This window comes from Carcharodon carcharias, chromosome 17 (assembly GCF_017639515.1).
Source record: "Carcharodon carcharias isolate sCarCar2 chromosome 17, sCarCar2.pri, whole genome shotgun sequence".
Lineage (NCBI taxonomy): Eukaryota > Metazoa > Chordata > Chondrichthyes > Lamniformes > Lamnidae > Carcharodon > Carcharodon carcharias.
The window spans coordinates 65,250,491-65,265,321 of record NC_054483.1 but is presented as its reverse complement, the minus strand read 5'-3'; the positions used below and the strand labels follow the sequence as shown (position 1 = coordinate 65,265,321).

General features: G+C 41.4%; 1 protein-coding gene across 1 annotated transcript in view; it reads left to right on the top strand.

The window, feature by feature from the left end:
• Positions 1 to 14,397, top strand: part of LOC121289648 — a 498,843-nt gene extending 484,446 nt beyond the window's left edge. The window contains exons 20-24 of the mRNA XM_041209274.1: positions 652 to 777; positions 2,561 to 2,738; positions 8,757 to 8,825; positions 10,915 to 11,008; positions 14,348 to 14,397. Of these exons, the coding sequence (XP_041065208.1) occupies positions 652 to 777; positions 2,561 to 2,738; positions 8,757 to 8,825; positions 10,915 to 11,008; positions 14,348 to 14,387 (507 nt within the window). The 3' untranslated portion in view covers positions 14,388 to 14,397. The remainder of the gene's footprint in view (positions 1 to 651; positions 778 to 2,560; positions 2,739 to 8,756; positions 8,826 to 10,914; positions 11,009 to 14,347) is intronic.
• Positions 14,398 to 14,831: the final 434 nt, after the last annotated feature.

The following is a 14,831-nucleotide window of genomic DNA, read 5'->3' as shown; positions in this document are numbered from 1 at the left end:
TGCCTGTCCAAAGCCAGTATTGGGAACACTGAATCAGTTTTGGATTAAATCTAAATGCTTCCCACAAACTTTGGGCACCAAACAGGTGTCCCACTTCAACTCACTACTTGCAAGAGAATGGAAAATCAACCTACTCTAATGCCCCGTTAGCTAGAGGCTGAGGCCTGGGAGCACAAGGTAATGGGATGGAACAGGGGCTGGCAGTGAGACTTTTCTTGAACAGCCACTAAAGGTTTCTTTAAGGACTGCTGGTTTGGATGCTCGCTGCCCAGACAAAATTAATGGAATGTATTGGGTATATTCTCTGCCTATTAGTACTTGAAATTTGCAAGTAAGTTGTGTAGGACCATTTTTACATTTAAGCAAAAAACAAATGGGCTCAGGTGAGTCTTGATCGAGTTGCAACCACACTCCGCCCCACAGTGTTAACTTGTTGGCCAGCTGGTTTAAGTGTCAAATGGGCAGCAAACAATTGGAAAGCACCCCATATCTTTCAGCAGTAATTTTACCCGCTATGTTCATGATGTAGTGAATATGTAGGAGAGGTGGAGATGCCCCAACCCACCAGCTTATTCAGCCTTGGTGTTGCTTTTCTTTCATCATTCAAACTTAAGTATTGACTATTATTTTCCCTCTTCCAACCATTTATAGGATGATGAAACGGAGACAATGGTGATGGGATATCTGGGCCTTAATGAGAAACGTGTTTCAAAAACACTCGTGATGGAATATATTCTGAAACTTATCTTAACAAATTCTGAACCCTTGTTTGAAGAGGTAAGGACAAAACAGACATATGCAAACATTGCATATCTCTGAACCATCTGGAAAAATGCTGTAACTGCTGTGTGCAGCAACATTGCAATTGCAGACGATAGATATATTCATGATTTCACCACAAGCAACAGACACAAGGAATTTTATTCCTTGGTTTTGTAAATCTGGCATGCACATTGTGTGTCAAGGATCAGGTAGCTTTAAGCATTCTTTATATGTTAGCAGAGCATTCCGAATTTGTTTACATTTCAACTAAAACAATTTTAAAATTAAAATAATTCTGCAACTGTGGCTAATGTCATACTTGAATCTTCATGCTTGCTTTTTTCTTATATATTTCAAACTGAACTGATAAAATGTAAAAATTATTTCTGCTATCATCGCACTTCAGTATTAAAAATAGAATATTCCTATTGTGTCACAGCCGCATTCCCACCCTGCACCCTGCCTACCCGTCCCTCCACTTAATGCATGTTTGAATAAAGTGCTTGTCGCACTTTGCCAATCTGAGTGGGTAAATATATGTACTGTGCTTAGAAATGGAGAAAACACCTGATCGCTTTCATTCTTTGAAATCTGCTCCGCTGATGTATGTGTACCTGAGCAGAAGCCTTTGCTGCTATAGCTGCAGGCTGGCGACCTGATCCCAGTTTCTCAGGGCGAAATTATTTGCATGGCTTGGGCCAACCACAATGGCAAATCAATGGCACTCTCCCTGCTCTGGCATTGGAAAGCTGACTGGCTGACACCCATTCCCCAAAGCCCAATGGTGTCAATAAATTATGCTTCTGGAGTCTTTGGTTTCAAAAGGAGCAATTTTGCCTCTAGGCTATGGAGAGGACAGGGAGTTTGAAGATGGGACAGCAGTTTGTAAGGGCAGAGGGATACAGGATGGGTTTTTAAGAAAGACAATGATGGTAGCAGTTTTGAATGAGAGGGGATCAGAACCTGAGGAGATGAAATGATCCACAATGTCAGTTGGCGTGGGGACCAGGAAGAAAGTTGGATAGGCTGCAGTGAAAAGTGGAGCCTTCTACTGAGAAGATCTCATTTCCCGGAAACCTGGTGACGGAAGCAGGATTGCGATGTGGGATAATTTCCGCTTCCTGATCCTTGCCCCTGATGGCAAAGTCCAACCTCTTCACTAACATTAAAATGAAGGCAACAGTTGGATCCTCATGAATGGAATGCTGTGCAGGTCAGCTTATACACATGTTTAAAGCTCTGCTTTCCTTCATGTGAGAGTGATGCAGAGCCACCAATGTAAATTGGGTCTGCCAGATTAACATCAGTCTAAGCTAGTAGAGGTCTCAAAAGACTGCTACCTGTAGCATAACTCCATGATTAAAGATTTATTAAACAGAATCCATAGGGGCAAGGAATATTTCAGTTTTTAGAAGGAGGAACGAAGTTGTGTAGAAAAAAAGTACAAATTGAACAAAGAATCATTGGAAGAGTGGCTGGCAGATTCTGAAAGTCAGGCAGAGCAAAGGATTATGAAGAGCCTATCTAAAGTGCTAAGCTACCAGACCACCCTAGATTGTTTTGTTCAGCTTGGTTTAATAATTAGCTCAGGCATTATCGAAGAATTTCAGGACATTCAGAAAGAGCATGGATTCCAAAGCCAACATAGTTCAAGTTGAAGCAAAAAAGACACACAGATTAAATGCCACTTAAGCAGTTTTAACACCTTCGCTGAATAGAATGATTTTTGTTTTACTTTTACACTTTAAGCACTAATGGGATTCAATTGTTCTTTGAATATTACCTGTATGTTCCTCAGTGTGAAGCCAATCTCCAACAGCATTCTGGGACTGAGCCTGGTTATCTAACAAGCACAGAATTTGCACAGGCCTTTGAAAAAATAGCTCCACAGTGCAATGCAAAAGTGAGCCAGGGCTTGGTTGAACAGTCCATTGCTGCTAGGCAAAGTGCCTTTATTCCTCTATCAAGTGCAGCACGTATCCTACAAAATGAATTTGCAGCTATCTTGTAACTTGTAATAGCTAAATAATAAAATAACAGCCTATGTTGGATTGTTAACTTTACCAATCTTTCAACTTTACACATGTCTTTCAGGGAAGAAAAATAGAGCTCTTCAATTAATTGGTCTCAATTCTCAATATGGAAATATTTCACTGCCAACTTCCCAAGCATTGTCTTGTAAATGGGTTTTTGGTGTCAGATTAATTAATATACAGCCGTCTTACTGTTGGGAAATATTTCTTAATTATGACAACAATTATAGCTCCCGGAAGCCTGTGGATTTTCCTAAATGATATTGCAGGAAAATCTGCAGTCCCATTTGCAATACATGTGAAGCCATTTTGAGAAATTTTTTTTTTACAACAAAACCGAGCAAAACCATGAAGTTTTTTTTCAAAAAGAAAATCAGTATTATTTAATCATTTCACGACAACTGCTAAATTTGAGAGCAGGTCAATGAACGCTTTAGCTGAACAGTGAGAATTGGTTGGCTATTTTGATGGTGTGGGGCATCACAGCAAACCCAGATTCTGTTGTCACCTGAGACTCATACAGGTGCACTTTCCAGTGAGAGTCACAGGCCAATAATTCTTTTTTTAATTCATTCATGGGATGTGGGCATTGCTGGCTAGTCCAGCCTTTACTGCCAATCCCTAATTGCCCTGGTTGTGAGGTGCCTTCTTGAACCACTGCAGTCCATGTAGTGTAGGTACACCCACAGTGTTGTTAGGAAGAGAGTTTCAGGATTTTGACCCAGGGACAGTAAAGGAACGGTGATATATTTCCCAGTCAGGATGGTGAGTGACTTGGAGGGGAACTCCCATGTGTCTGCCACTCTTGTCCTTCTAGATGGTAGTTATCATGAGTTTGGAAGGTGCTGTCCAAGGAGCATTGGTGAATTCCTGCAGTGGCATCTTGTAGTTGGTGCACACTGCTGCCACTGTGCGTTGGTGGTGGAGGGAGTGAATATTTGTGGATGGGGTGCCAATCAAGAGGGCTGATTTGTCTTGGGTGGTGTCGAGATTCTTGAGTGTTGTTGGAGTTGCATTCAACCAGGCAAGTGGGCAGTATTCCATCACACTCCTGACTTGTGCCTTGTTGATGGTGGACAGGCTCTGGGGAGTCAGGAGGTGAATTACTCACCGCAGAATTCCCAGCCTCTGACCTGCCCTTGTAGCACAGTATTTATTTATATGGTTTGTCCTGTTCAGTTTCTGGTCAATGGTAACCTCCCAGATGTTGATGGTGGGGGATTCAACAATGGTAATGCCATTGAATGTTAAGGGATGATGGTTAGATTCTCTTTCTTGTTGGAGGTGATCATTGCCTGGCACTTGCTTGGCATGAATGTTACTTGCCACTAGCCTGGATATTGTCCAGGTCTTGCTGCATTTGGACATGGACTGCTTTAGTATCTGAGGAATCGTGAATGGTGCTGAACATTGTGCAATCATCAGTGAACATCTCCACTTCTGACCTTATAATGGAAGGAAGGTCATTGATGAAGTAACTGAAGATGGTTGGGCCTAGGACACTACCCAGAGGAACTCCTGCAGTGATGTCCTGGAACTGAGGTGTTTGACTTCCAACAACCACAACCATCTTCCTTTGTGCTAAGTATGACTCCAACCAGTGGAGGGTTTTCCCCCTGATTTCCATTGACTCCCACTTATCTAGGGCTCCCTGATGCCACATTCGGTCAAATGCTGCCTTGATGTCAAGGGCAGTCCCTCATACCTCACCTCTGGGGTTCAGCTCTTTTGTCCATTTGAACCAAAGCTGTAATGAAGATCAGGAGCTCACTGCCTTCGCCCAGCAGCACCGAGGCTAATTTTAACATCCCAACTGCTGTGCCAGCTGAGATCTGCTGACACAACATAATGACACAGCCCTCAATTATGGCATATTTTTTGTGTGGTGATGGTTGTCAAAGGCATTGGGGAACTGGTTCATTCCAGAGGCAAAGTTTTTTTTCCCCTGAAATGTTGTTATGAGTAGGAATAAGCTAACATCTCTTTACCACCTAGAAAAAGCTCAAAACATTTTTGCACTCTAAAGTGCAAAGCCAGGCACCCACTTGCACTGGATGGCTCACAGCATGAACATACTAACAGTAAAACCAAAAGGCCATAAAATCCATGGACATGTGATTCTAGCAGTTATGCTGGGATCAAGACTGAAGCTGAACTTGCAGAGTCAGTGAGGAGAGGCCTCCAGGAATAGACCTTTGACATTGTGGAGGTGCATCTGGATTTCCCTAACTTGTACCCCTGCTACCTTCCCCTCACCACCACCACTACTGAAGATGCCAGAAACCACAGTAAAATTTGCCCAGCTTAGGGCGAGGCTGAAAATGATGTGGATCGTCGTCTCAGAAGATCTGCTTTAAGTCTTTCTATAAAAAATATATTCTCCAGCCCATCCCATCCCACCCCCACCCTCCCAATCTTCAGATGTCCAGGCCAAAATTCTGGCCTGCAGCTCTAACCCCAGAATATGGAACATATCTGCTCATCAGGAGGCTGGATACCTAGAAGCATAGAAAAGTTATGGTGCACAAAGAGGTCTTTCAGCCCACTGTGCCTGCAGCAGCCAAGAAAGAGAGAAAAAAAAACTAGCCGCTCATTTTAACCCCACTTTCCAACACATGGCCCGTAGTCTTGCAGGTCACAGCACTTCAGTTGCAGATCCAGGTAACTTTTAAATGAGTTGAGCATTTCATCTTCAATCACCAACTTAGGCAGTGAATTCCAGATGCCCACCACCCTCTGGGTGAAAAAGTTTTTCCCCCATGTCTCCTCTATTTCTACCAATTACCTTAAATCTATGCACCCTCGTAATTGACCCTCAGCTAGGGGAAACAGGTCTTTCCTGTCTATCCTATGTACGCCCCTCATAATTTTGTACACCTATATTAGGTCACCCTTCAGCTTCTTCTGTTCTAAAGGAACCAACCCCAGCCAATGCAATCTTTCTTCAGAGCTGCAGTTTTCAAGCCCTGGCAACATTCTTGTTAATCTCTCTACTCTCTCCAGAGCAATTACGTCCTTCCTGTAATGTGGTGAGCAGAACTGTACACAAAATTCCAAATGTGGCCTAACCAGCGTTTTATACAGTTCTATCATTACATCCCTGCATTTGTATTCAATATCTCGTCCAATAAAGGAAAGCATTCTATATGCTTACTTTACCACCTTATCCACCTGTCCTGCCACCTTCAGGGACCTGTGGATATGGGGCAGAATTTTGAGGTCATCGAGCGGGAGCGGTGGGATCAGCTGGGAAACGGCACACCGCCCGCGATCGACCCCGACCGTGATTTCACGATGACTGGTCAATTAACGGCTAGCCAGCGTGAAAGGCAATCTGAAATGCTCAGTGCTGCCGGAGTGGGGGCAGGAGGAGGGCAAGCGCTGAAGTCAGCACGGGCAAGGGGGAGCGCGCAATGAAAGCTCCTTGAAGGCAGAGAGCTGCCTCGGGGACCTGAAGAATTTAAAACCATCAAATAAAGATTTTAAAATGCAGAAAAAAATGTCCACATATCGGACTCTCCCACCTAAAAATATAGATTATAAAAATTCTGCCCAAATATTTTTAATTTTTTAAAATTAATATCAGAAACCTCATCCTGCCCTTGGATGAGGTTTCCTCAAAATTCCAAAGGCTGCCTGGCCGATTCGTCCACCTGCCAGTCCAGGTTAATTAATACATTAATGGCCTTAATAGGCCTCTTAACTGTCGGTGGGCAGCTGCCAACTCTCGTGCGCACCCGCTGACCAAAATATCGCGTAAGTGCGTGATGATGTTGGGGCACTTGCCCAACGTCATTGCGCGCTATTTTACGTTCGGGCATGTCGGGCACACACCCGCATGCTAAACAAAAAATCCTGCCCATGCACTCCAAGGTGTCTAATTGAACTCCTCTCAATATCCTCCCATTTATTAAGTATTTCCTTGCTTTGTTTGCTCTCCCCAAATGCATTACCTCACACTTTTCTGGATTGAATTCCATTTGCCACTTTTCTGCCCGCTCAACCAAACCATTGATATCATTCTGGAGACAACAGCTATCCTCTTCACTATCAATTACATGGCCAATTCCTCATCTTATTTGGCATTCCAGCAGTCAAACATATGCCTGGTCCCTTCGAGCCTGAGGATGCAGTAGTTCTGAGCCTGTTGTGACCTTGTTTTTTGGGATAGAGAGAGGATTTGCCCTCAAGCAAGGCCACAACGAGTCTGGGATCCAGCCTACCCTGGAAACAGCAAATCCTGGCCGAATTAGAGTTAGCAATATTCCCACTGAACTTCTAGCTGGATTCAACCAAAAAGACCAAGTAACTTTGAGGCCAGAAGCTTTATGCTATGCTACATCTCTCATCTCCCCATGATGTATTGACATTTACCTTTAAGACCAAGGACTGGAACATATCACATTTACTAATAAGTAGAAATCCCTTCTTCAAGAATTAGCTGCATAATCGACAAAAATTCTGCCAACTATCAGCTCCATTACGTCCATTAATGCACCAGATATAACATTAGAAGATTTAAGAGCTGCATGCCATTACCGTTATACATTTTAGCATATCTCCTGTCATGATGCCCAGGGACTAATGGGAGAATTGGCCCTCTCAAGGGCATTTAGGATTGGGCAACAAATGCTGGCTACGCCAGTGATGCCCACATTCCATGAAAGAATAAAAAATAAAATGGTGATTTGCATACAGATGCAGAGTAGCTATTTACACTATTGCTCATCTAACAGAGTAATTTAGGTTAACAAATTCAAGTACTTAAATAAACCCAACAGGTCAGTTTAGGATTCTACATGTTCTAAATCTAGTTTAATGCTGGTCTCTGGTTATGGGTCTCTCAAAAATGCATTTGAAAAATGTTGATCTAGATTCCTTAAAAAAATCATTCACAGTTACCCAAACTACCCTGGATTCAACATGAACATCACCACCTCAGACTAAAAGAGCACAAGTATAGAGTGCTGTAAATGGGAACTTGTAAATGTGCAATAGAAAATACTTTTATGGAGTTGGTATTTATAGTACAGGCTAGGAAAAGCTAAGCCATTTGCATTTGGTACCATAAAGCTTGTTTGAAAGCAAAAATCTTCAATTGTAGAGATCAAAAGAAAACTTCAAATGTTGAAAAGCCAAAGTAAAAAATTGGAAAAGCTGAAAATACACAGTGGATCAGCGATTGTCTGAAAGAGAAAGATAAGTTAGCACCAGAACTAACATGCTAAAGTTAGCGAAGCCCTGGAATGAACAACTGGTACACATCAAGCTGAATTTTACTGTAGGCTTGGGACCCCAATGTCAGGGCAAAATGCGGGTCCCAAGCCTGCACTTGCAGGTGGCGGGACCAGCTCAGTGATTTTACTGCAGACAGCCTCCTAATTGGCTGCCTGCAAGCCCACCATTAAATTAAGGACAGTGTTTGAGTTCGTTATGTTTCCAGCCCAACCAGAGGGCCAGTGGCTCTGAAGCCTCAACAAAGGCACCGAGCCTCCAAAAGAAATGAAATCCCTGCCTGCTGCCACCTTTTGGGGTCCTGGAGCCTCCGGCTGCTGTAGGGAGCCACTTCCATTGGGGAGACCAGTCTCGCCAAGTAATAGGGGGCTGGTGTGGGGTCATCCTGCCATCAGCAAAATGCTGGTGGCTCCTTAATGCAGCAATTTGGCATGCAAATCAACTGCCCACCTCCATGGAGCAGGTGGCAGCTCTCGCCCCTGTCTCCCAGCACGCCACCCAGAAGCTGGTAAAATTCTGCCCTTTGAGAATTCAAATATAGCCAGCACTTTCCAAAGAGGTAGCTCACGGGTTCCCCCTGTACCTCACTTTGATGGCTATGTATACATGACCAAGAATAACTTGTTTCAGTCCAATGGCTTCCTTTATAGGTGTATATTTAACATTGAAGTATGCTTATATCCCTGTTATTGGTGTGCATTTAATTTTCTTAACATGGCTTACCAGAGATTATAGCATACCTGATACTGCTGCAGCAAGTAGATCTGCACAAAGAACATCTACAGGTTACTCCAGGTAAGGGAAGGAGCAGTTTACCTTTGGCATGGAGGAAACATGATTGTCTCATGCATTTTAATTTTCAGATTTCTCCCCTCCTCCCTAGAAGTTATTGGGGGTAATTTTTCCTTTGGACGCTGTAAAACCAGCGATACTGATTCAGCTACAGCAAAAAGAAAGAGTGCTGGAAAAACTCAGCAGGTCTGACAGCATCTGTGGAGAGAAAGACAGAGTTAACATTTCAAGTCCATAAGACTCTTCTTCTTGAGAAGAGTTACACGGACTTGAAATGTTAATTCTATCTTTCTCTCCACAGATTCTGTCAGACCTGCTGAGTTTTTCTAGCACTTTTTGTTTTTGTTTCAGATTTCCAGTATCCGCAGTATTTTGCCTTTATACTGATTCAGCTGCCTGTTTTACCTCTCCAAAATGGAAATGAAAATCAGTAGAGTTAAATGATTGATACTGAATAGATATTGTCCATATTACACAATCACTGAATTACCATTGAATATTATTGGGGTACAATTTCATGGATACTGACAGCTATCTAGTATCTCAAAATTCTTTGTGTAATCTAGACATTGCTGAGTTTCACCAGAATATGATGTGCACTTTCTAGTTGGCTCACTAGATAATATGAAATGATAATACCCTTGGTAAATTATAGTGAGCAAAGCGGAACAGCACAGATGTCATTCTCAGAAACAATAGCTACATTCTCAAACTACAAATAAAAGGAAGTCATGTCAGCTTTCACCCAGTGAGGAGCTGTATTTCATCTTTATGGCAAAAGTGGGGGGAGGTGGGAACTGGGCTGTTCAAACAGGATCAACTCTTATTGTATAGTTTAGAAAAGAGTCCGTAACGCAATGACAATAATAGGAGATTTACATTGGCCTGAATGTTGCCCAGTTGTGAAATAAAATATACATTGCTCTGCCATGTGTGCTAAACCACTGATCTCAGCTGGAGCATTAAATTTGGCCTTAGCCCACCCAAGCTAGGCAGAAGAAGAACTATTATGAGGGATCCCACTCCAATCATTATGCCATGATTGTGATACCTTATTCTGTGCAGTTGGGAGCCTCATATGAAGTTAACGCCAGTTAATTTGCTTTTGGTTTCATAACGATCTGTCACAGGACTCTCATGTAAGAGTGATTCACCACCATGTGCTTGTAGCTCACTTCCTCACTGATATATGTTGTGAAATTTCTGATTTGTCACAGAGATATCACATGATACTTGCGCTCTCCAAAGTGCCCCTAATTCTGAGATTTACTGTTAGCCCGGAGATGAATTCTTGATGCCAATTACCTAAGAAAAACAGAACTGTTTTCCACCATTCTTAAACAGCTTAGCATTTGATAATGCACAACACCTTTTGATCTGTGTTGTTTCTCCGTCTTGTATCTCACTGTGCATCCAAGAGAAAAATCTTTTAAAGTGATACCACCTTTCTAATTTTTATGTTTTACGTTGATTTACACTGTAATTAATCTACTCAATCTGTTCATATGGGATGGATGGTGGGAATGGAGAATAGCTAAAACCAATGCGCATAATAAAGCCTTCCAATAATTAAATATATATTAACATAGCATTAACAATTAATATTTATGTATTTCTAGTCTTCATTCAATACTGGGCTTTCTCAATGAAATATTCCTAACCAAACAACACTAACCAAACTCTTGATGACCTGTGATTAGAAAAGAACTGTCAGAGTTCATTAAGGATGTACTAGAACTGGATTATTCACCACCTTCTGAGTCCTATTCAACCCTTTAATAGAATGTTATTCAGTGATTTAAAACAGGTTGGACAATATAATAGTTTCATGGACTGTGGTACTGGCTCCTGGTGAAATTTTCCTTCTTTGCCTTTCCCTTCATTGACTCCGAATTTAAGCTGGAGTTGCAAATGGATTTTTAAGCAGTGGGTTAACAAATAAGATAGATTCATGTCTTATAAATATATCTGTTAGATGACATATATTCTTATCTAATATTGATATCAATCAATACTAGCATTATTTTGTTGAATGTCAACATATATTATGGCATGGCATATTGTAGAACCAGCACTCTTTTTCTCCCCACAGACCTCTCCTCGAAGTCAACCACTCAGGTTGTACCAGAAGATGGACATCTCATCACCATGTCCAGGTTGAAACTACTGGTCAATAACATAGCCAGGTAGAGTATTTTTAAACTGTGTAGCACAGCAACAAGTACTATAATTAAGTCTGTATCTCAGTTATTAAGATTATTATAGACCTAAATTAATGCAGAGACATTGCAAATTATGTTGTCTGTGACTAAACCAATGGTAAATAATCTAAGAGTCACTTTTCTCATCCACTCTGCTTCCACCCTCCCTCCACCCTGGCTGTAGGTGAGTTTGAGTCACAATTGGATGAGTGAGCTTATCATATCTATAACTGTATCACCAACTGCCTGCTAAGTGGAGCTAGGTTGCAAGTGAGGGTGCGTAACACAGAACAAAAACAAAAATACCTGGAAAAACTCAGCAGGTCTGGCAGCATCTGCGGAGAGGAGCACAGTTAACGTTTCGAGTCCGAATGACTCTTCAACAGAACTAAGTAAAAATAGAAATTCACCTCTTTTCTATTTTTACTTAGTTCTGTTGAAGAGTCATTCGAACTCGAAACGTTAACTGTGCTCCTCTCCGCAGATGCTGCCAGACCTGCTGAGTTTTTCCAGGTATTTTTGTTTTTGTTTTGGATTTCCAGCATCTGTAGTTTTTGCTTTTATCTTAGTGTGTAATACAGAGTTGCAATCTGTTCAAACCACTAAAAGAATGACGGTTCTGCTAAAATAGCATTAAGTGCTACTTGAATTTAAATCAAATAGTTTTATTATTGGTTTACTTTTATTCAGCATATTATTAGTAGTATAGTCACAATATTATGACTTCCAATGTTAATAACGGTAATAACGGTAATACTGGAAAACCATACACATTCCATTGGAACTTCAAAGGTTGATGAAAGATACTGGTATCACAACCAACACCTTTGTAATTGGAACATGGCTTTCTTTCACACCTGAACGTATCCAAAAGCAGCTTTCACCTCATCTCTTCTTTAGGCAAATGTACACTTGGGTTTATCTTTTTCACATTTAAACTCTAAGGCTTGAATTTTCATTCTCACATCAGTTGCACAGAGGTGGGAGAAATCCCAGCTCCCCAGATCCAATTCCTGAAAAAATTCAAATTTTCGTTGCAGGTTGGTGGGGGGGTGGTGGTGCAGTGGGTGGGTGCAGGCTTTATGGGACTCATCCCCACTGCCCTCAGAAAGAGATCGTACATCGACAGCCAGAGGGGCTGCCAGGTGCAGGGTTGGCCTGGGCGAAAGGCCTTCCTTGGCGGTCTGGCACTTTGACCCAGCTGTGAAAAAAGAATGAAACAAAAAACAGCACTCACCCCTCACACCATCTCACCCCCGCACACTTCCATTGCCCCATCCATGCCACCTCATGTCCCCCACTCACCCCCTATGACCCCTCATGTCCTCCACGCCAATCTAAGCATCTCCACTCACCTCCATGGCCCCTCATACCCTGTAATGCCAACTTATGTCCCTCTGGCCACCACCCATGGCTTTTCATACCATTCAATGCCAAACCATGCCCTTTTGACCACCACCAATAGCCCTTCATACCCTCAGTGTCAAACTATGCCCATCACCTGTTCCCATGGCCTTTTACAACCCCTGTGCAAACCTATGCCACTCCACCCCCATGCTCCTTTGTAGCCCCTATGCCAACCTAGTGCCAACTCATGCTAACCCATGCTCCCGCCCACCACCATTTACCCTTACACCCTCCATGCTAACTCACCCAGTATCCAACATGGGCAGACCATAGGACCCTTGCTAAGATTAAAAAAAAATACATTTAACTTTCTTTAATCCCTTAGAAGAATAAACATTTGTATTCACAATCCCACTTCAAAGACTTTATAAGCACTTGGAGCTGTCAATCAAATGGTGAACTGACAGGCACCCACTGTGATAATGATAAGTTGTGAAACCAGTCATGTAGCACTAATCCTGTAATGGTGGCTCTCAGGCTTATGTCAGAAGATAAACTGAAATAGCAAGTAGTGATTTTTTTCAACACTGCAGACTACTTTTTCAAATATTTAAAGGGCTTGAGATTTAAATTCCTTGATGCTTGACAGCTCCCTTGACTGTTCTAATGAGTTTATCCACCTTTTACACACATTCATGTCTAATTTTAACAATCCCAAAGGGTGCCTGATCTCCCCCAAAGGGCACCTGACCTCTACCAAAGGTGTTCCTCTCCAAAAAGGTACCCTATGTCTCCAAAGAATTCCAGTAAGTTTAGAGCTTCTCCTACCAAGTCTAATGTGACACAAGTCACATTTCCCACCATCTCCTTGTGAAAATCAGATCAGATTGAAGTCAGCTGCACTTTAACATGTGCAGCTGCCTTCATGAACCATGAATGTCCAAAGTTCAACTCACCCCTTTCCCCTACATTGCAAAAATGTTGGGGGCCAGTTTTAGGGGAGGGACTTCTGTATTCGGGCCTCTTGCAAAGGTGGAGAGCCTCCTCATCTGCATAAAAATTCAGGCTTAAGTAAAGGAAAATCAAAATACAGTAAATAACTTTTATGAAAGCAAAGTTTTCTTGTTTATAGCTATTTAATAGAACATTTTCTCTCAGTGGTTTAACTGTAGTTATCATAAATAGAATTTGCCCCCTAAAGTCCAGTCAACTACTTTCCTGATAATTTACCCATACCAATGCTGAGGACTAACATTCATCCTACTTATAGTAATTTGCTTGCTGGATTAAACATTCGTACCTGTTACACATCACTCTTCAAGTTGGTAGATATGAAACGCAGACCTGAATTTTTACAGCTAATACATTTATTTGAATTAAATAGTGAAGAGAAACACAAAAATTCAGCAAGTCCTTAATGGGTCACTTGTGCTTGTTCTTTTCATAACTATTTTGGTATCAGTAAGTGTAGCACCTGTAACTAAGTTAAATTCCAAAAGAACATTTAAACTTTCTTAATTCAGTGATGGTGCTGTGAAATAGTGGCTTTAACTATACGTAGAAAAGCATATGAAGTGTATTTAAGATGAAATCCTTTATAATATCAAGCTTTTCTTCAAAATTACAAACTTCTAATTCTCTTAATTCTTTTGGAGTAAAATAGTCAGATGAACTTAATTTTACATTGAACTATACAACTGATAACAAATGGATGTTTCTGTCTTCAGAAATCCAAACATCATGAAACCCCGATTCAGTCAAATGAATGACTTTGGTCAATCAATCAAAATGCACCATCGACTTTAAATCTTAAAATAGATGCGTGAAAAAAGATTTATGTTTATATAGTGCCATTCACAATCTCAGGACATCCCAAAGCATTTTATAGCCAATGAAGTACTTTATGAAGTGTAGTCACTGTTGTAACATAGGAAAGACAGCTGTGGAAGATAGTTTAATATTTTAATTTTATTTTAGGAGCAAGAGGATACAATTGGCATATGCCCACACAGTCTAACAGAAAGAGGCCGCTGCACTGGTCAAATGGTTCAATCTACGAGCTTCAGGAAGGAAAAGAGTTTTACAAAATTTAGCACTTCTGGATTCGACTTATGAAGATACATGTATTTGGAAACTTAGATACCCAGCAAACACTTTGACCTTTATTTCCATGTAAACAGAGGGGTAGAATTCTGTTGCTTTGTAGTAAGATTTTTGTATCAAATTTATATCAACACAACATCCAGATATGATCCCCATCACATACACTTTCCATGCTTACCAAGGACAGACACCTTTATCAGACTAATAGCACTAACCATTTGCCATTACCATAAGAGTTGATTACACAGGCTCACTTATAACATATTAAGCGCACTTTCACGCAGTTTTTCTGACTTTGCTAATACCCTGACCCGCCCCCCATATAGTATTTAATGATGTGCGATGTTCAGTTTTATTC